A 21,643-nucleotide genomic window follows, 5' to 3' on the forward strand; every position below is an offset into this window, starting at 1 on the left:
GGATTCTTTTTGGAAATGTGTCTTTTTTGCTGCTTCTTTTTGTAACTCCAAGTCCCCATTTTTCCTAATCTCATTAGTCTATATGCAGAGCACAGTTCATTATCTGCCTAATTGGGGCTTCAGTCTCACTCCTCTTCATTAATGGGAGATTTAGAATGTGCCATTTTAGTCTTGGTGTTATCAAAATTTGCAGGCAGCCCTTTTGGGATGCAACTAGCAAGTAGCAGGAATCTGTCTCAAGTGAATCAGATGTGTCTCAAGATTCAGAAGTGAAAGTTGGGACAATTTTCTCTCCCTCTGTCCCCAGTCACACAGAGTTGTTTGCTAGCTGTTACCATTTATGTTTGAAACTGTTTTTGGCCGGGTTTTTATCATTACATTGGATGAAAATCTTTATCCTTAAGCTCCAATTGATTTTTTTTTTTTTTTGCAAGAAATGACAGTACAAATTAAATTTAATATATTTACATGCTTAGAGGTATCCTGAGTAATAATTCTGATTTCTATTGTTTATTTCTGCTAAAATTGACTAATTCTGTTTAAAAACTTAATTACTGTAGAGTGGTTTGCTGGCAGATGTTCTGCTAGATTTGATGTAATTAGGAAAAATGCATTATGTTTTCTGACTAATTTATTCACAAGCCTTTGCGTATGTTGATTGATAGTAGAAGGATTAAGTGAAAAACAACAAAAAATGCTTATAGAAGTATTTAATTAGCTAAAATGGGAAAATATTCCACTTAATGGGTTTTTTTCTTTATGTTCCCACTGACACAACTATAAAGCTACAGTTCAAGAAATGATTTTAAAAAAATTAATCCTATTATGTTTCATTTCCACTGGCACATTTATGTGGCTGCATGTCAGAATGGAATTGGTGATCCAGATTAAACTGTAAATTAATTTTTCGCTGCTTTTTTTAAAGCCAGCTTTGTTCCCCAGCTACTTTGTTGGCACACAGAGAATTCTCGCAGCAGGAAAGCAAGGATTAGTGAGAGAACAACAAAGTACAAAAGTGCTGTGTGTGATGTCCCTGCCCATGGCAGGGATTTGGAGCTTGATGATCTTTAATGTCCCTTCCAACCCAAACCATTCTGTGATACTGGCACAACTGCTACTGCTTAAGTGTGCTCAAGTAATGTTCCCACCAGAAGACTAAAAGTAGCAAATAGTATAATTAAAGTAAAATATGAAGTAGGATAAAAAAAATAAAGTTACTTTTTTTGATCAAAGCATATGGTTTAGTGAGTTTCCATAACTATGCTCAGCAAAGCAATCTAGATTAGTAACCAGAAGAATAATTCAATATTTGACTTAGTAAAGCAGAAATAGTTAAGAAGTTAAAAGTAAAAGTTTAGAAATGGTGGTTTATAACAAATACTGATATGTGCTGAGAGTGAGTCTGACCTCTTAATAAAAAAAGAAGACAGTTTATTGGTTTTTATAGGTCCCACCTATGATCAATAAAATGATGAATTTAGGTTAGAAAGACTGACTTTTCAGAAAGAAAGTATGCTTTCAAAAATGTATTTTGCTATTTTTAAAGTATTTGTTTTGCAGTGACTACATTAAATATTTTTAAAATAACTGCAAGCAGGTTACCAAGAAGATGGGATGAAACTAATATCTTTTACTGTAGATATTTGTAAAATGGATGTCTGAATTGAGTTAAAATGAATACTGTTACAATTTAGATGTTGAGGCCCATATTACTGTAATCTCTTCTTGTCATAAGGAACAGGAAGATATTGTATATCCAGACTCCATCTTTGGTACCTTCCAATATGGAGTTTTCAAGACTTGAAAGTTGAGTTTTCTGCTTGAAAAGGTTCTTTCAGTTTAGCAATAAGGAAAAAATAATTTTGACACAGTGAGATTAATGCAAGTTTTAATTTTATTTTGAAAACCTAAAGAAAATTAAATATTCATGCAAATACTCTTTTAAATACTGTTGTTTGTTTTTAAAAATATATTTAATAAAAATATATTTAATGAATATTTACAATAATATTATCTAAACTGATTCACAGCATGAATAGGAAAAAATAAGGGATTCTGGGTTAACCCTAAACATCACCACAGTGAAGCAGTGGCAAGCTAAAATCATTACTGATGTCACAGAGTTAAGCTCAGATGGATTTACAGACCTTTGTTTATAAGTTTGTGCGGCATCTGCTCCTGCTTTTTCTTACTAAAGCTGTATGAGTATGCTGAAGCATCTGCAAGTTGATGTGAAGTGATAGACATTTAGGTTTTTTGATGATGATTCAACTGTAGTCTATAAATGTCTGATCTTTTTCTGCATAATCACAGATTTTGCTTAGGAGCTGGTACAGGGGTTTGTTGTGGGTTGAGCTAATTTTTTTAAGTGTAATAGTGAAATGAAATGTATCTAATTTGTCCCATATGAAAAAGCTTGATCCCAGTTTATCTGAAAACCTTACTGAAATCCAGAATGTTTCCTAAATTTAGGAGCTTGGACCTGAGATAGTAGTTGTGTAAATGCTGTTTTAAATACTTTAAGATATGGATGCTTCAAATAAAAAATTATAAATAAACTACATTTAATTTCTTAATGATCAGTTTTATTTTAATAAAAAATTAGAAATACGTAAAAAATTATCTGACCTTCTGAGGCGTTGGGGTTTACAACAGTTGTAGAAGTGATGATTTGTGCAGAAACAATTGAGCTGTTAGCTGTCATTTGTATTGCATTTATTCCAAATAATTTAATATGACCTTAAAGAAAATCAGTAACCTTTCCTTTTTGTGTCTTAAACATTTCAACTTTAAAGAATTTCTGCATATTTTCATGAGTTTCATGTAGCTCTATTAATGTTAGGCCTATACCAATAAAAAGTTTACATATTTAGGCTTGTAATCTATGAAGTTAAGTTTAGATTATTTGTTTTCCACTCTGCTGTGATGAATACTCTTACATGCTGCAGCAGAGTGAACAATAGTTAAAATATTCTAGGTGAGATTTTTCAGGTTTTCAGCAACAGCTCTGAAATAGAAATATGTCAGTGAAATTCTACACGTGAATGGATGTTTCCTTCTTATGTTCTTTCCTCTACTCAGTGATTTAAAACAGTTATCATATCTAGAACAAGATAGGCATCTTGGGGAGAAGAGAGTCTCATGAATCTTGCTTTGTGTTTTAATCAGGTGGAATACCACCCACGAGGTGGATAGTGAATTTTGACCGAGATCTTCTAGATGGTCTGGTACTGGCAGCACAGATAGCAGCTTATTGTCCATATTTGGTAAGAAGGTTTTTAATATTGTGCATTGCAGTTTTATGCAGTTTATTAAAGTTGGTGTGTTTGTTCATGCCTTATTTTCCTTTGCAATGTCGAGGAGTGCACGGAGTGCTCGGGGGTGGCTGTGCTGTGAGCTGTGGTGGAGCTCTGGGTGGTGGGGGCCCCAGAAAAGAGATCTGGAGCAGGTGTTCTGTGACCTGAGGCACAGCCAGGTGACCAGAGAGACACAGCAGGAACACCCCAGACGTTCACACACTCACACTGAGGCTGTGGAAAAGCCCAAGGTTTCCTTTGCATAGGGTCCCTCCTCAGAGGCACCAGTTCAAGGTGTTCTTCTGTTATTGCACTAAGATTAAATTATTTTAAGGATCCAGATGGTTGAGACTTTGCTGTGGGAAACCTGAGGTCGAGACAGTAAGGAAACCTTGTCTGAGAAAGTGAGAGTGGGGTGTGTGGGGAATCAAGCAGGGCTTCCATCACTCACTGCAGTCTCCTGCTGCACGGGCCCTTCAGTCCCAGCTCAGGAGGCTGCCAGTGGCTCCTGGGCACTTGGACAGGGCAATTTCCTTAACAGCAACTCTTGGCCTATGGCCTTTTTAAAAAGAAAAAAAAATCCATCCCAACATTTAGCAAGTCATGGGCAATTATTTCAATATTCATTTTTCTTTTTACTAGGTTTATTCTTAACAGGGAATTTCAGTTCAAAATTTAGATATTATTGATTGCTGAATGAGCAAAAATACAATTTTGCCTAGTGGAAGGTTGAATTTGATTTCTCTGTCTTGTCTAGATTCCCACTCACTTCATAAAGATGTATACTAATCCAAAAACTTATGAGCAGTTTCTGCACAACTCCTTGATACTTGTGAAGGCTCTGCATGCTATCAGTCTGGATCTAGACATAAAGGTAGGTGATTTTATACTAGCAGCTCTTCTATATATTAGTATTTGTGTTTTGATTTTTTTGTATAGTAGTGTTGCACATGCAGTTAAGGTGAGATTGTAGTGAAACAGTTTTGTTTCAGGATGTGTTACTCTATGATGGAAACCAAAGTACTGCTCCATATGAATAGACTTAATTAGAAGTAATTTCCATAATTCCTTCCTTTGTAGAATCATGCATGCACAACTAGCTGAATATAAATTAATTCAGTTCAGATTCTAGCATCCTAGATCACACAGTGAGAACTCAAATCAAGTTTATTATTACTATTGGAAGGCAATTTTGAAAAATATGTTTAAGAACAAACACATGCCCTTAACCATAAAAAGAAGGGGTGAAAAAAATTGTCTGAATGTCTGGTGACAGTTACATGCATCTCACCATGAAGGCCCATAAGAATTCTGTCCCAGGTTTGATGCACACAGAAATCATCAGCTTTGGATGCTGGTGAGATTAGTACTCACTCGAAACCATCAGCTTTTGGTGTCCTTTTTTTGGGAGGAATACAGTGTTCATAATTGTTAATCTTTTATATGTTTAGCAAACATGCTTTACGTCTCTGTGTTTTTTATTGCTCTATTGCTACAAATTTTTAATATATGGTGACCTTACATAGGTTAAATATTGTCCCCAAACCCAGTTCTCTCCTGCTCCTAGTCTGCATTTCTTTAACTGTCCATTTGTGAGTTGTTTATATCTCTGGTATTGGACTGGGCTGTCTGGAGGAGCAGAAGATGCAATATTTCAAAGTGTGTGAGGAAACTTGCCAAAGAAATTAATGACGTTAGGCATCAGAGGTAGAGCTTATTTGTGTGAACAAAGCAGTATAAAAAAGAAGCTCAATTACAACTTTTTTCCCCTTTCCATTTGGTTGTGTTATGATTACAGGGAGAATTTAACCTGCTATTTCCATTTGTATCAGCTGCTGTCTTTCTGTCACTTCCTGATGCAGATCACTCTGTTAGAAATGCCTTTGGTATCACAGGCTAAACAAAGAAAATCTACTGACAGGAAGCAAAAAAGTAATCTGGGTAAAACCTTCAAAACAAAGGCATATTCTCCCTCAGCTTTTATTAAGAAAAACAGGTAGTTCAGCACATGAAGGCAGAGGCTTGATGCCAGGTATGAAAAGGGTGTTGAACACATTAGATGTGGAAGCAGAATTCTAAGATATTCTCCTTAATGTACCTGTCTTAAGACTAAATTGTCTACACTTATTAATCCACTTCTGTACAGACTAACAATTTAAACAAGGGTACAATCAGTCAGTACCAGAAAAAGGAACAGATCTTGGATCTTCAAGTTCTGTATTTTAATTCAAAGGGTACATTTTACATAGATTTATTGAAATTCATATATACTTTTCCAAGGTTATTATAGAAATTCTGAACTATCTTGCTCTGCAGTGATAAAACTAACAAAATACATGAATCCTTTTGCTGAAGTCTCTTAATTTGGGAATTTTCTGATAGTCTTGTCTCTGAAGTTTAGCAGGCTAAAATGTTCCAATAGCATTGGCAAAGTTCTTGACTCCGGCAGTCACTGCTTTTAAACTCTCAGGACATTTGCATTAACCCCACAAGCTGAGACATGTTAGATGTGGAACAGCTGGCATTTTCAATCTAAAAATCTAAGAATCTGTAATAATACAGAAGTTCAACTGTCTGCAAGTCTTCAGCTTTAGGTTTAAATGACACTTTTAATGGAGTTCAAAGCTTTAAAATCCTGTTAAGGCTTAAGGTCTAGATTTAAGATGGAGTACTTTGGGCAATAAATGGTTTCTACTTTCTAATCAAGAGTTACAATTCAACCCTAGAGTATTAGTGGTGGCTTTCCACATGTTTTTAATTTGTGTTTGAAATTTTTAAATTTTACAATGCTTTGGTTTGAAAAAGATTCAGCTGAAAGCCTAAAATAAAGTATTACAAGATAGGATGGTGGATAGCAGCAACGTGGAGGGAATGTGTGTGACAAAGATCAGGATAGAAAGTGCAGTGATTTGGAATAGCCAGTAAAGGAAATTTGTTTCACTTCCCTTCAGACTTCATTATTTATTACAATTAATTTATAATTATTGCTGTTGTTTGCTAACACATATTTTTAAAAGCAAATAATATTTACAGACTGTGAATTTTCTGATGAATCTTGTTAAGAAATGTATTACTATTTTCTTTAAGCTTAGTTCTTAGACTAGTAGATAAATGGCACAAATGGAGTTTTATGAATTCACAGGATAGAACTGTATTTTCTGAGGGAATAAATTCTCATCTAAGTGGAAATGGGTAGAAAGAAGTAGGTGACAGAAGGAAATCTTCAACAGATAATTACTCTAGCATCTTTCCTATCTTAAATGAAAATGCAGGAAGAGTGAAAAGTAGGGGTATAAAACCACAGCCTTATTGGAATAATGGTTAACATTCAACAGCCATTACTGAGATAAAAGAATGGAAAAATCAGAATACTTTTCAGACTTCAGGTGTAAAGCTTTTGGCAGAGTAGAAGCTTTTTTACTTTGCATAGTGAATGCATTCTGAAGTTTGAATCTTCAACCAGTGGTGAAAGAATTAAATAGAAATACAAGATGAGACGTATGATTACATCAGTGCATGAAGAGTATATGAAATTATTCTTAAGAATTACAAGGACAAACATTAACTAGGAAGCCATGGAGAGTTGCAGGGGAACTTCAGATCAGTGCCCTGTTATGTATGTACTCACTCTCTTGGAAGGTTAGAGCAGGAGCTGTGTGAGAGCTGCTGGGAGTAGGATGAGCTGCTTGGCTGGGCACAGGGCAAGACAACTTTACCTTGAAAACTTTGAATAAACTTTAACTTGAAAATAAAAATTAGCTCAGATAGTTAAGATGATAAATATGTCTATACATCTCTCTTGCAACACTAAAGACATTCCAGAAGAGTAAGTGGTTTTTTTTTTCTCCCTTTTTCATACTCTGTGGCAAATAATTTCACCACTCTCCTCAGTGACTTGCCAGAATTGCTGAGGACTAAAGTTTGACATGTTTTGTAGCTGCCAAATTAATTTCTGTAAATCAAATATTTAACTTTCAGGAATATTTGCTACCTTTTATAAAGCAATTTACAAAAGTATAAAAGGATCTGCAATAGAAACAATTAAATTTTTGTTATTTGGAAGGTGAAATTGTCTTCATAAACAGTTACAAAACTGTATGTAGGAGTATTTGAGAAGGTATTTTACATAAACTAGAAGATTTTAAATTTTTTTAAGCTAGTAAAGACATATGTTTTTCCAGACAGTAAAGTTTTCTTGCTTTTTCTGTTATGCTGCATTTAATGAAATTATGTTTATTTAATTAAATTAAATTATGTATTATTTTATAAATTAAATTATGTATGTTATAAATTAAATTATGTATATTAAATTATGTGTATTATATATAAAATAAACTTTTGGGAAAAAAGTTGAGCTTAATTTTTACCCTAGATTTATCACCAGAACATGTCAATGTTTTTAATTAATTAGGGTTTTTTTTTGTGGAGTGACAAGATTCCTATTCATGTTAGTCATGAGAATAATCCAGTTATTACAGGTTAGATTAAAAATATTTTTATAATGAGAATTATCTTAATTTTTTTCCTTCTTCTTTAATCTATCCAGGCACATTTTTAACTGAACACCTGGTAATTTTTTTTGTTTGTTTTCAATATTAGGCCACTGATATCTGTGATCCAAACCCTGTCATGATGCTTATTTTGTGTGTCCACCTGTATGACACTCTCCCTCAGTACTTACCCAAGAGCAGTATAGAATTTACAGGTCCTCTCCATGCTACTATTGTGAAGCAGGTAATGATACCACTGAATTTAGATTCATAGTAATGCAAGGTTAGAACACTGTGTGTATGTATGTGTTTATATTATGTATAACTACAACAAATAATTAATAGGTTTCATGTCATTTGGCTAGTAAATATAGAAGATTAAAGTGTGCATTTTCTGTTTTTATTCCCTTCATTCTTGGGATTTCACTTCTGTTTTTTCTCTGTGCTTGAAAGCACATGAAAAAATCTACAAATTTGATAAATCTGAGATCAAAGAGAGAAATGAGGGATTCACAGGCATAGGAATGCAGTGTACACTGTACTCTCAAAAATTAAGGTTGGATAGTCTGTGGGAAATCTGCACTCCTTTAGAAGGAAAATTATCTACCCAGTTATTTGAAATACTTCCTTATTTTTTGATATCCTTAGTTTGTATTTTGGAACTTACCTGCAGAACACACCCTTTATAGTCTAAAAAAATGAGTAAAAATCATCTGATCTTGTTGTTTTTTGTTGTGGTAGGTGCGCCTGAAAAACCCAAGCAATAATACTTTGGCATACAGTGCTATTGTTGTGGGAAGAGATGCTGGTGATTTCTCTTTACCTAAGGGAAACACTGTTACCATTCCTGCTACGTAAGTAATGACTTGTTAGTATTATTATTTGTAACATTACAGAAATAGAAACTTTCTAATTTAAGAGTGGCGAAACTCTAGAAATGTGTTCAACTGCGAACAGGGCAAAATTAGTTGGTATAAGGGTCAGGTTTTTCTCCTTAACCTGGAACAAATCTAGAGGAATATTTCAGTGGGACTCTTGCAGTTGAGCTCAATAGAGCTTTAAGAGCAATATATAAGCCTTCAGATCATTACAGGAGTCATCTGTCTCCAAAGTATCTATTTTTTTTCCTGTATATCAAAACTTGATTCACATTTTGTACATCTATGCATTTTAGAAGCATGAGCAGGTAGATTTCTTTTCTTCTGAAGTCTCAGATTTTGGCTCTTATTCTAAATTTAGGCATGACTGGGAATTAAAGAGACCATGACACAGGTTTGAGTAGTATTACACTGCATCTTTTTGCCCCATCCTTCCTCCTCACCAAGATGGATGTGATGTAGTTACTTGTTCATTCTAATGATTTGAGAGAGATTTAATTTTGGGAAAACATTAGGTTATAATTTCTGGTAGAAATACTCATGGTATATCACTATCTCATTGTTTTTGTTCACTAAGTAAATTTTGCTCTTTCTGTGCTACGAATCAATACAGGAATTTCATTAATCCCTGTTTAACTAGTGAAGACAAGAGGGATGTGGTGGCTCTGGCTGTCAGTTAACAGGGTTTAAGTTTAAGGTTTAATTTTGCTAATTTTAATTTTAATTTTTGATATTTTATCAGCAAAATATCCATTTACAGATAAAAATGGATTAGAGATTGTAAAAAGAAAAAAAAAAAGATCAACATTTGTATGAAAATAAACTGTGAAGGTCAAATTCAAGAAGACTCAAATACAATGCTCTTTAAGGGCCATCAATATGTCAGTATTAAATTACATGCCTATTATAAATATATGCAAAGGGAACAACAAATAATGCTATGTTTTCAGCAAGCTGTGAGGCTGATTTGATTCCATTTTCTTTGCAATTACTTCAAATAGGAGTTATCATATAAATTTCATCCTTGAAAATACCACGTGTTTCTATGAAAGGTCAATACCATGGTTGTTTTCCACTTCACCTTTAAGAAACACCCAAAACAAACCACAAAGCAAACTCAAGACAGAAGAAAATGTGCACAACCTTGTTGTTGAGCTGCTTGGCATTATATATAAAAACAAATATTTGAAAAATTGCATGGAAATAAAAATCTGTGGAAATGCCAGTCATGCACAGTAACCTCTTCAGAGTTTATCATAATGTCATGATCATTAAATGAAAAATAGGTTCTTTGAGACTAATAACTTTCTTAATATTCTGGTGCAAGTGTTAAAAATTCCAAGAATTGATGAGCCATATGGGAGTCTTGCAGGTTCTTTATGTTAGATCATAATGTTGTAGGTGGGTTTGGAAATTGCAGTAATGGGATTGACATTCTCGTGTAGCTGAGTGTCACATGTTGCACATGGCATCATGAATTCTTGATCCAAGATTCCCACTCTCCAGGGCACTGCACTGTGTAGACTGCTGTGTAGACTTGCAGTTCACAGCAGGAATACCAAAAACCCTCAAGGTCATACAACAGTTCCATAAGATAATTTTCCCCCCACTTTACATTGGCACAACGTGTATTAATAGAGACAAAAACTGAGCAACTTTGTGGTTTTGCCACAGAATATAACAATTTAAATCCAAATTCTCAATTGTTGCACTAGTCAGAGGGCAAAGATCAGGCAGAAAGGGCTGCACACTGCTGTTGCCTGTCCTTATTTGTGACCAGAGCACACTTCTTAAAACTTGATCCTTATAGTGGCTTTGGGAGTGTATGTCTCAGGCAGTTTATTCCTCTGGGTGCCTGCATCACAGCATGCTTTTTCAGAACATTTTGAATGGTGAGGGGAGCAAGAAGCCTCAGATTCTGGGGGACTCAGCAACTCTTCAGTGTCATTGTCATAATTGGAACTGTCTCCACAGTAGGAACTTGAAAGCTGTAAGAGCCAGGTTTACAGAACTTCCAGGATTTCATCATCAATATCCAGAATTGACAATTGGAGACTTCCTGCCTTGTTAAGACTAATATCAAAATCAGAGAGACATTTTGAGAGCTTCAAAATGAGAGCTTCAGGCACTAAAGTTTTCTTGTTGTTCTTGTTTCATTGAAGGACTGATGCAAATAAAGTCTGAATTTGTACCTAGTCTAAACTCTCCTGTGTGGTCTTCTCCAGTTTTCCCATTAGAGAGAAGCTGTTGCTTGTGCAGGAGAACTTTGTTTTTTCTCCCTCTTAATTACTCAGTTTCACTAATTATTCTGAAGGATTTTTAACTAATTTCTTTCTCACTTTTCAATGATTAATTTGATTAAGACTGTCTAGATCCACCCCACAAAATGCATAACAGGCTGATTGCTTAACTCAGAAAAACCCATTCAGACAGAGGAGCATAAATGGGATCAGTTGTTAACTTAGGGTGATACTCTAATGAAAGAGAACTTCCTGTGCTAGTGTGTGTGTGTGTAAAAAAAAATTAAGCTATATACTGATGTAAAAAGCAATAAGGATTCAGTATTGTTCTTTATCTCTATAGTTCTTTTATTAGAATGTTTTAAGGTACTCTTAGGCAGAAGGTTATACTACAACGAAGTATTTCAGAGGAAACAAATTACTTCCTTTTCTAGGACCCTTCCCTTAGAAACACTCTGAAATGTGCTCCTGAAATTACGTTTCTGAGTAATTTCTAAGCCCTGTTTTTGTTCTTTTTTCTTTTTTTTTTCAATAGGAGACAAGGCTTTATAAATGTGGAATTCACAATTCGTTTCCTGCACCCTGCTGAAGCAGTATTGATACTGATCTCAAATAAAGTTGATGGAAGAGATGGTGCCACACTGACATTCTCTCTGAAATCTGAAGTTAAGAATATTGAGCCTCTTGTAAGTTTATATGTGTATGATCAATATTGTCACCCAAAAAAATACTGTTATTCTGTACATTATATAAAAAAAAAAGGGAACTGAGATAATGTGAGTTACCATCAGCATTCGCCTTTGACCTGTGAATTTTCAGATTTCCAATATTAGACTATGTACATGCAGCAAAAACCCTAGAGGAATATGTAAGATTTGTAAGGACATAAATCACATTTGGATCCTGAATAAATTGTAAAAAATTGCACTGATTGCTCTGAAAATAAATCTGGAGCCTTTTCAGCATAGGACTCTTAGTGGAAATTCTGTTATGGGGTGTTGATGTGCTTCAGCCTAGTGATTTCAGATGTCATGTGTAGATGGACCACAAGTTTGTGTTAGATGTTTCTGTATTTGTTTGTGCTTTTTAACCACAGAGACTCTGTAGTTGTCAGATATGTCCAATCAGAGCAGGTAGGCCCATGTTTGTAATCCACATTGATCGAGCACATTGGGATAGACTTCTGAACTTAGATGGTGTTTATGTGAGCCTCTCTTTTTTTTAGCCCCTCTGACTCTGTTTGAAAGGAAGGTTGGGGCAAGAGAAAAAATAGAGGACATGCAAAGATAAGAAGGAAAAAATGATGATAACTTGGTTCTTGGCCTTGTGTTTTTTGTTCTTTTGTAGGGTATGATAAAGTGCAAATCCCCATGTTATGAGCTGAAGAAATTGAACCTAAATGTTACTAATCCCTTCAGAACTGATGGCACATTCAGGTAGACAGTGGTATAAAGACAAGTCTTTAATGATCCTGCTGTTTTATCCACTCTTTTCCATAATTTTCTTCTTAAAAATGTAAAACCTGGAGGTTAAATGATAGGGATTTACATTCCCAAAATTGTTACAAGCACTATGAAGTGGAAGCTATCATAATGAATAAAGAAGATAAATAAGCCTTAATTGAAATCCGTCTCAGTGTAAGCAGTAAAGCTGGAGCTTTAATCAAACAGAGTTCATGAACCTTGCTTGTATTGTTGTGTTTGGCTGAGGTCCAGCAGAATTACAAAGAGAAACAAGCCGTGTTAATTAATAGTTGGTTGTTTTTCCCCAATCTGCTTTATTCTGCTGTTTAAGTTATTAAGCGTGCAAAAAAAAAAAAAGAAAAGCTTTTGCCTTGGGGCTTTCATCATTATCAGTTAGTCTAATTTTTAATTTGTATTCATCATAGCTGCAACAACTGCAGTTATAAATGCTACTTTCCTTGGTACAAAGAAAATAGATTGTTGCACCCCTTTCAAAACTATTTATGTGATCTGACTCCATATCTTCTCTTTAGTCTTTAGAAATAAGCATTGGTTCATCTCATTCATTTATTTGGAAGAACCATCTTTTCACAACATTTTTAAGCTTTTTTTTTTTTGCAACATGAAAATACATGTTGCAGAATCTGCAAATTAAATTTCTCTTTTCTCCCCAGACTAGGATTGGTATGTACAAATAGTAACAATAACAATAACAACAATCCTGTAGCAGGACTGTTTCCTCTGCTCTAAGCCTTGTGTGTAGTAATCATATGAATTTAATTATCTTCTGCCTTTTATTTTGAAGTCCTTGAGGTGGTCAGTGAGGCTGAATCAGTCCTATGATTTGGATAACTCCCTTGGAAATTATCAATGAAGTGATGAAATAATTTAGTTTTGTGTAATTTAGTTTTATATAATTCAGAAGCTACTTGACAAACAACTACGTTAAGTAATTATCCATTTGGGCAACATTTGAACCAGTAATCTACAGTTAAAATACTTTGTATCGGGCTTCCAGTGTTTTGAACAATCTAGTGTTTCATTGGGGGATATATTATTTACTTGCAAATAGCACTAGGAAATGCTAGTTTGATACCAAGGGAGAAGATCCTTTACAGAAAAACTAGAGTTAAACCACAACAAGTACTTTTAAAGTATCTTTAATTGAAGATAATAAGCTTCTTTACTGAGCCTGCATTTAAAAGTTACAATAAATTGAGTTTCATCTTCATTCTGCAAGTTAAAAATGCAGTCATTATGTGTACTTGTCATACTCCAGGGTAATTTTGCTGGAATCCACAAACTATTTAGTGCACCCAGAGAAAATATATCAAGCCAGGCAAGTAAAGCAAGAGGTAAAGTTTAGGTAAGTTCCAGATAACATTTGATAACTATAATGTATTGGCTTATACATTTCTATTAATATTACCTGTTTGTGCATAGCTGTGTGCTACCTGTTGTAAAGAATTACAGTTTAGGACATGGAAATATCACAGAAGAATGCCCAACCAGTCCCTGAGCAGTGGGGTCCCGGCCAGCTCTGCCTGGGTTTCATGCTGAGCCTGAAGTTCTGTGGTGTCCCTTTGGCCACTCCAGCTCAGCCTCCCTGGCCATGCTCCCTCACAGATTCTTGTGAATCTCTTCTCTGGCAGAGCATGGGAAGCTGGAAATCCTTGACTTAGAGTAAGCACTGCTCAGCAGCAACTAAAATGTCAGAGTGTTATCAGTATTATTCTCATCCTATTCTGAAACAAAGCACTGTGCCAACTACTAAAAAAAAAGAATGAATTCTACCCAGCTGAAACCAGGACAGTATTGCAAAAAAATTATAAACAGATTAAAAAAAATATTCTTTAGTAGTTCAGTAATTCTTTATTTAATAATTTAAAATGTTTTCCACAGTTTGGGATTTTCCACTGTTTTGGACATGTAATTTGTAAAGTTCATGTAAACATTCAAAATCCTGAAACTCTTATTCAGGGCTTATTGGGAAATATCATAAACTACTGCCTCATCAATACTGTAGGTTCTATTGTAATGATAGAAATGTTCCACAGCCTTGTTATTAAATGCAGGCTGTTTTTCAAATTATTTTTTAAAAAAAAAAAAAATAGAAAAAAATAAAAGCAGAAAAATAATGAACATTTTGCTATTAAGAAAAAAATATACACATATTTTAACATATTTTAACATATTTTAATAATTTTAGTTTTCTAAAATGTAATATATACTACACTTTCTACTAAGTTAAATAAGTGTATAATAATTGTTGATATAGAAAAGGGTTTTTTAATCATCTTGTATATTTCAGCTTAATTTATCCCCAGACAATCAGTCTAAACAGTGTAATTTTAGTCACACATCCAGATCTCATTCCTACAGAAATTGATTTCAGGGCATCTTAGGTCTTTAGAAATTTCCTGTACTGATTTTCTCTATGTTTAGCTGTTTCTTTTATCTATGATAGCAGAAGCCACTTTATTCCCCCTTTCAGAAGATCTTTTTCTTGAATGGAACAACCTTCTGAAATGTGTATTAAAAAAGTAGTGTGTGTATATTTCATAACTGATCAGCAAGAAGATTTTTGCCCTCAATCATTTTTATTCTTTTGGTAAATCCAGAAAATGCCATGTACAAATTGAGGGCCATGTAGAAATTTCTCTAAGTGCTCTGTAACCATAAAACTACTGTAAAGTTGGTGTTTGCCCTTTGGGTAATTGTGTCTGCGAAATTGATGTCAGGACCAAGGTATGCAAATGACAACTTAATCATCCCAGCACGAACAACTGGGCTCAGCACTCCCTCTGCATCTTCATCCTGTGCCTCCAGATATGTCAGATCCACTTTAAACTTCACTGTAAGAAGCCTTTCCTGGCAGGTGACCCTTTTACCTGCCAGCTTTCCCCTCTGGCAGTGCCACAGGCACCCAAAACAGTGTCATTCAGGCTGGAGGGGAGACCAACCCTTGAGTCATTGTGGTGTGGGTTCATCACAGTGTGACTGGAACAATCCCAGTCTGGAGCTAGAGCTTGAGGAACTATGTCCTTGCTGGGACACAGCATTGTCTAAGACCAAAACTAACAGTAGCCAGTGTCTTTCAGTGGTTGCAGGCAAGACTTCCTTATTCATGCAGAACTGGATGGTGGTTGGTGAGAAGCGCAGTGCTTTTTTTTTTTTTTCTTTAAATTGAGTTGACATAGTTTTTCTTTTAAGTATACTGAGACAAGACTTTTTCAAGTTATCCACTTCTCTGTGCTTTTCCAAGCCCTTGACACTTCAATTATTATCTCTGGTCTCCATCTGTGTGCCAGCATGGTCTGCTCCCTGTGGGAGAAGGAAAACCAGGTGGAGAGAAGCATGCCTCATGGCTCAGAAATTTTATGTAATGTAAAACTACCCATAGCTTTCAAGCATGTTGGTATTTTTAAATTATGTCCATTGGGGGAAAAAGTATCAAATGACAGTAAAAGTTGAAGGTTATATTTAATAGGTAACTTTTCCTTCATAGATTTCCTACTGTAAAACTAGAAAGTGGTAAAGATGTACCAATGTTTCACTAATAGTCCTATTCCAAAACCGTGACTAAGCAGAATATCATATGCAGTACAGAGTCCATAAGGCTGGATCATGATTGCACAGATTGATTTGCAAAACAAGCTGTGAATTTTGATAAATATTTTTACATTAAAGAAATGTATTCTGAACCAAAAAAAGGAAAAAATAATGAATGACTTTCAAATGAAGCTCTGCATTGTGTATAGCTTCTTACTGTTAAATAAATTACCTCTTTATTTTAAACTGGAGATAATGTCAGGAATTCCAAACAATTTTAATTTTCTGAAGTTTATTCTTGCACTTTTTTTTCTAAGCTGTTTCATGTGCTAAGGAAAGAATTATGTTATGCAGAATACCTGTATTTACTTACTGGAAGAATAAAGAAAAAAATCAGGATCTAAAAATGGTGTCTGTATAATATGAGATACAGCATTAATGCCTGTTGTTTCAGAAAATACAGTTTACAAGTATGTTTTCAGGAGTCATTAAAATTCTGGGTAATGTTTGATATAAAAGAAATACATCTACTGTAAGCCTTAGTACTTATTTTGGGTAGCTCCTATTTTAGTTTCTATCCTACTCTTTGTTCTGAGATCACAAACTGTTCCACTGAGTGTGGAAGCTGGTGAGTATCTCAGATGTGAATTTTGTGTTCAAATGTTTCAGTATTTTCAATGTATTTCTAAGCAGTTTATTGTATCCCTTCTTTCTAATAAGATGCTTGCTTGCTAAACATCCTAAAGTTCATTGATTAAGATGCTTCTGTTTGAATTTAAGATTTTCTTATGGTGTCTGGCACATTTTTTCCACCCTTAGTAATATACAGAATCTGGACCTATAAGGGACTGAAAAGATCATCTAGAAAATTCTGTTCCAAATACATATAGCAAAGTAATTTTTTTTTTTCCTGGGAATTTGTTGAATGGAAATCAGAGTTATTGGCTTGTTTGGAGCCTGGAATGAAGAGTAGAGGCAGACTATGACATATTTGTAGCTCATATGCCATGATGATGTATGGACACTCCCTGTGTTGACTGCAGAGATGATTTTCCTTTTGATCTGGATTTTTGGCACACTTGATAACATGGCAAGCCCAGTGGCTTTGTGGGGTTATGTTGGAACTGGTATCTGACAACTCAGGTAGCAGATACTAGAGTCTTACTGGTGGAAAAGTGTGGAAGTGGGATGAAATTAGATGATCTTTAAGGTCCCTTCCTATCCAGGCTGTGATTTTTATCTGAACTGTTTAGAATAAATCCCAGCAAGAATGAGTTGGAAATATTCACACCTCAACCAGGCAACTGAAAGTGCCTCACCTGTAACATAATCTTGAACTTTTTTTCATTTAATGAACAGTAAAATTATCTTGCTTTTTTAGCAAAAATCCCCAAACTAAATTAGGGGCAGTTGGAGAAGTTGCTTGGTATCTCTTTCTTATGAGCTGCTCTCCTCTCTTCCCCATCCCCAGCTCCCTCTGCCCTGGTCTTAAATATTGAAATACCACAGTGAGCTCTTCCTGGAGCCTTATCTTCTCCAGGATATATTCATAGGAGAAGTGCTCCAGCACTCTGACCACTTCTAGCCCTCCTCTGGCCGCTTCTGTGGTTCTTGTGCTGGGACCCCAGAGCTGGGTGCAGCCCTGCAGGTGGGGTCTGAGCAGAGCAGAGGGGCAGAGCCCCCTCCCTCCCCTGCAGTGCTTTGGATGCAGCCCAGAACACATTTGGCTCTCTGGGCTCATCTGTAATCTTTCATTTACCAGTATTCCCAAGTCCTCCTCCACAGAGCTGCTTTTGAGCCATTAATTCCACATTCTGTGTTGATCCCAGGGATTTGCCTGACCCAGGTGCGGTGAACAGTCTGTGTAGACTTATTTTACAGCAGCTTTAAGCTCTTCTGCCTAATCCTTTTCCTTATTTCTCTGTGTATTGAAAGAGGATGTATTGAACCAGACTTTGAACATAAGCAAAGCTTCTTATACCTTCTGAACTTTATTCCTTTCAGTTTTATTATTCAACAAGATGCTATTTCTTTTTGTTGTGTGGAAGAATGAGACACAATGTTCATGTCTTCCACGACAGGTTTGTTTTCTTTTCCCATCACTTACCTGCAAGTGCTTTGTTCACTGAAGTAAGAAAAAAAAAATTGATATTGAGAGAAGTTCAATACTGTGTTAAATCAGTCTAATGGGTTTCTCAGTTGTTCAGGTCTGAAAATAGGACTTATTCAATGTATAGTTCTCACCAGTGGAAAAATGTAATGTATTTTGTACTATTCTTATTATTTTTCATACAACTTCTGAGCTATTTGTTAGTTTTACAGTGATTCTTCTGCTGTTTTTGCAAGCATGACTTGGCATTCTCAGTCAAAGATAAAGCATTGAGAGAAATTAGGTTTTATATAAAATTTTTATTTTTTGTAAAGTACAGTATAAATAGTATGTTGTATGCATATACTCAGAGATCATTTTCCTTCCTGAAAAATAGTCTTTAAGTACAGGTATTAAAACAAATCTCCAGGGTAACATATTCTGAGAATTTTGCAAGTCCATTTATTAAAGGTTGTGATTTTTTCTTAGCCCAGCAAGATTAACTGTTTAATTTAAGAGAGACCCAACATCAAACACTGAATGTAGTAATTGTTTGCTGTATGCTGGTTCATCAAATTTTACTGCTGGGCAAAATGACTTTTATGTGTGGATAATTTTAAATCTGAGTCTGGAGCTGAAATTCTCAGTACTTTTTGAGATACACTGCAGTACTGTTTTCAGCATCTTTGAGCTCTGTGCTTGTTGTAAATTAAGCAAAGCTCTCCTTCCATAAATGTAACTGCACAATCTTAACACCTGTCAACAAGAATAGGAGTTACTTGTGAAGAAGTTTAAAAAACTACATAAAGTCACATTAAGAAAATATGATGGTCAGGAGCACAGTTTGCTTTGGGGAGTTGGGAGTTCAAAGGAGATTTTGTTCAAAGCTGTTTTTTGAGTGTATCTGTTCTTTTCAAATCCACTTGAAAAGCAATATTGTAATGAACAGAGTTCATGTGATTAGGTTAAGATTCATCCCTTTTTCCTTTCTTAGTAAAAAACTTGATTACATTTCCTTTTGAATGATTAACGGCAATGTTAGCTAATAAAGGTAATTTCTGTTGCTACCTCAAATGGCTAAGGTGATTTTTCACATTATTGGTTGGAAAATGGTTCCAAAATGTAGTGGTCTGATTTGGTGTGTTTTTTGGTTTTTTGGTTTTGGTTTTTTTTAGTATTTTTTTGTTTGTTTGTTTTGTTTAGTTTGGTTTTGTTTTTGTTTTGGGCTTTTTTTGTGTTGAAAACATTTGGTTTTCTGATATTTATTCATAAAAAGGGGAGCTAAACTACCTACTGGTAATAGAAATGTCCAGTTTTAGAATATTGCTTTTTTTTCCTTTTAGTTCTGAAAATAGCCTGTTAAATTCAAAAATTGGTGCATTGCCTGAAGATTCAAAGGAAGAGTCTTGCTGTAAGTACCTATGCAATGCCTCATATCTTAGTACAGTAGAAATTAGATTATCTACAGATGCAAGATTTTGACATCTAAGTATGTTCAATAAATATTATTTATGGGTATTCTCAGTAGCTATTATTTACAGTTTTCATAAAATGTTGGCCTTAAATTGTGCGTCACAGTCAAAAATTCAGCCTGGAGAAGGTTCCAGGGTGATCTTATTGTGGCTTTCCAGTACCTGGAGGAGTTGCAAGAGACCTGGAGAGGGACTTTTTACAAGGGAATGTAGGGATAGAACAAGAGGTGATGTCTTTAAACTGAAGGAAGGCAGGTTTAGATTAGATATGAGGAAGAAATTCTTACTGTGAGGGTGGTGGGGCGTTGGACAGGTTACTCAGAGAAGTTGTGGGTGTCCCATCTCTGTTCTATTTGGACAGAATTTGGCATAGTTTTTTTTATGTGATCTCGCTAATTTCTGTTGTTTTCACTTTCATATTATTCTTAAGTCTGCTATCCTGCCTAGAAGGCCAGATAGAAAAGCTTGAAGGTCTGGTTCTGCCATGTCAAAATGTGCTTAGCAGATGAGAAACATACAGTGGGAAAGTCAGTCTGCTGGATTCAACCCTAAGGTTCTTGCTCAGCATAATGCTTTTGTGAAAGCAGTGCAAAAAAGCCTGTGTTGCCAGTATTTAGGTTTTGCCTCTTCTAGAGGATTTCAGACATAAGTTGCTGCTCTGATAGTGAGATTCTTTGTTTAAATAGCAGTGAATTATACTTCTCCCTTCTGATGTGAGTAGACCTTTTCTTAGAGGCTGTACCTCCTTAAGGAATTTTTAATGGTGAGAGCTGTCTGCTTTCCCCAGTTTTGTACAGAATAAGAACACAGATAATTAGTAGAATGTATTTAAGTAATACAGCATGGAATATTGCAGCACATCTACACAACTGTAACTGTAAATACTGATTACTCATTACAGGTGTGCCTTAAATACTGATTGCTGCAGGAGGCTGTATACAGTATCTTTTTTAAACTCATGCAACTACTTTATTTTACAACCTGTGCCATTGTATCTAAACATCCACTTAAATTTATTTTAACAGCTGATCAATCTGGCCTCCTGCATGAGTTCTTCAGTCCAATGGAAGAAGTGGTCTTGAAAGCAAAAGGTTCTGCAGCCTTAGATATTCACTTCCTTCCCTTTCATCAGGAAAAGCGTTACTGCACTGTCATTCTGGTTAATGAAAAGGTAAGAATAAAGTGTGTGTTCTGTGTTTTATCATGTCAGGTAAGAATCAGGACTTTTGCCAATTATTCATGAATAGGGTGAATGAAAGCAGTGCTGTGAAAAGGGACTTGAAGGTCCTGATCAAGGGCAACTGTTTACTGTCTTTTTACACATAATTAGAATTGTATGGAATGCTGCAGGCAGCTTTTCACTTTAAAACCTCTAAGTAATAAAAAGCAATACTTCAAGGAATGTTGTTTTGGTGGCTTTTCTAGGCATCTCAGCTTCAGAAAAGAGAAGCAGTTTAAATAATTTGTCTTGCTGTAGGTGCAAGAAAAATGCATAGGGAGGGAATGGATAAAGACTTTACTGTTCTGTACTTCTCCATGTATTCATCACTGTACTTAGGGTATGCTGTCAAAGTAGAATAATAATTTTCCTTGCTGTCTCTTAAATTTTTTCTCTCAATCAAAGTTACATTCAGAAAAGACGAGATGAGTACTGACTCCACAGCCTTTCAGTCTCTCCTAACTCATGTAGCCTGGGTTTTGCCATATACACTTAATTGAAATTCAATCAAATTACCATGATTTGATTTTGAACAAATTTCAGAGCTTTAAACCTTGCAATCCAACTTCTTGATGTTCCTGTAATCCTTTATCTCAGCGGTCACAATCTTATTTCTGTGTCTTTAGTCCATCTTTTCACCTCTTTAACCTATCTGCTGTGTTTTGTCTGTGGCTGTCAATGCTTTTCAAAACCCTGTTGTTTCTATAATCTTCTGTGTGTGGCTTATCTCAAGGTTTAAATTTTGCTTCTTACCTTCATAACCTTGCCTCTGTGTTTCAGCTTCACCTCTGTGCAATTTCATGCCTCTGCCTTTCTCTCTGCCATGTTTTGGTAATTTGTAACAATGCAACTAAAACTAAATGACTTTTTCTCCTGCACGTTCTCAGCTTCCATATTTTTCCCTTATACAGAACACGAAACTTCTGATAGTGTTTGGTGTTTGT

The 21,643-nt window shown here is 35.2% G+C and overlaps 1 protein-coding gene across 1 annotated transcript in view; it reads left to right on the forward strand.

Moving 5' to 3' along the window:
• Positions 1–21,643, forward strand: part of CFAP47 (cilia and flagella associated protein 47) — a 260,715-nt gene that overhangs the window by 75,313 nt on the left and 163,759 nt on the right. Inside the window, exons 34-42 of the mRNA XM_088051635.1 lie at positions 3,169–3,266; positions 4,054–4,170; positions 7,896–8,030; positions 8,528–8,640; positions 11,440–11,590; positions 12,252–12,340; positions 13,647–13,733; positions 19,352–19,419; positions 20,506–20,651. Coding sequence (XP_087907761.1) covers positions 3,169–3,266; positions 4,054–4,170; positions 7,896–8,030; positions 8,528–8,640; positions 11,440–11,590; positions 12,252–12,340; positions 13,647–13,733; positions 19,352–19,419; positions 20,506–20,651 — 1,004 coding nt within the window. The remainder of the gene's footprint in view (positions 1–3,168; positions 3,267–4,053; positions 4,171–7,895; positions 8,031–8,527; positions 8,641–11,439; positions 11,591–12,251; positions 12,341–13,646; positions 13,734–19,351; positions 19,420–20,505; positions 20,652–21,643) is intronic.

The sequence above is a fragment of the Pseudopodoces humilis genome, chromosome 2 (assembly GCF_049639895.1).
Source record: "Pseudopodoces humilis isolate 2021_Gansu_Grassland_sample_001 chromosome 2, ASM4963989v1, whole genome shotgun sequence".
Taxonomy (NCBI): domain Eukaryota; kingdom Metazoa; phylum Chordata; class Aves; order Passeriformes; family Paridae; genus Pseudopodoces; species Pseudopodoces humilis.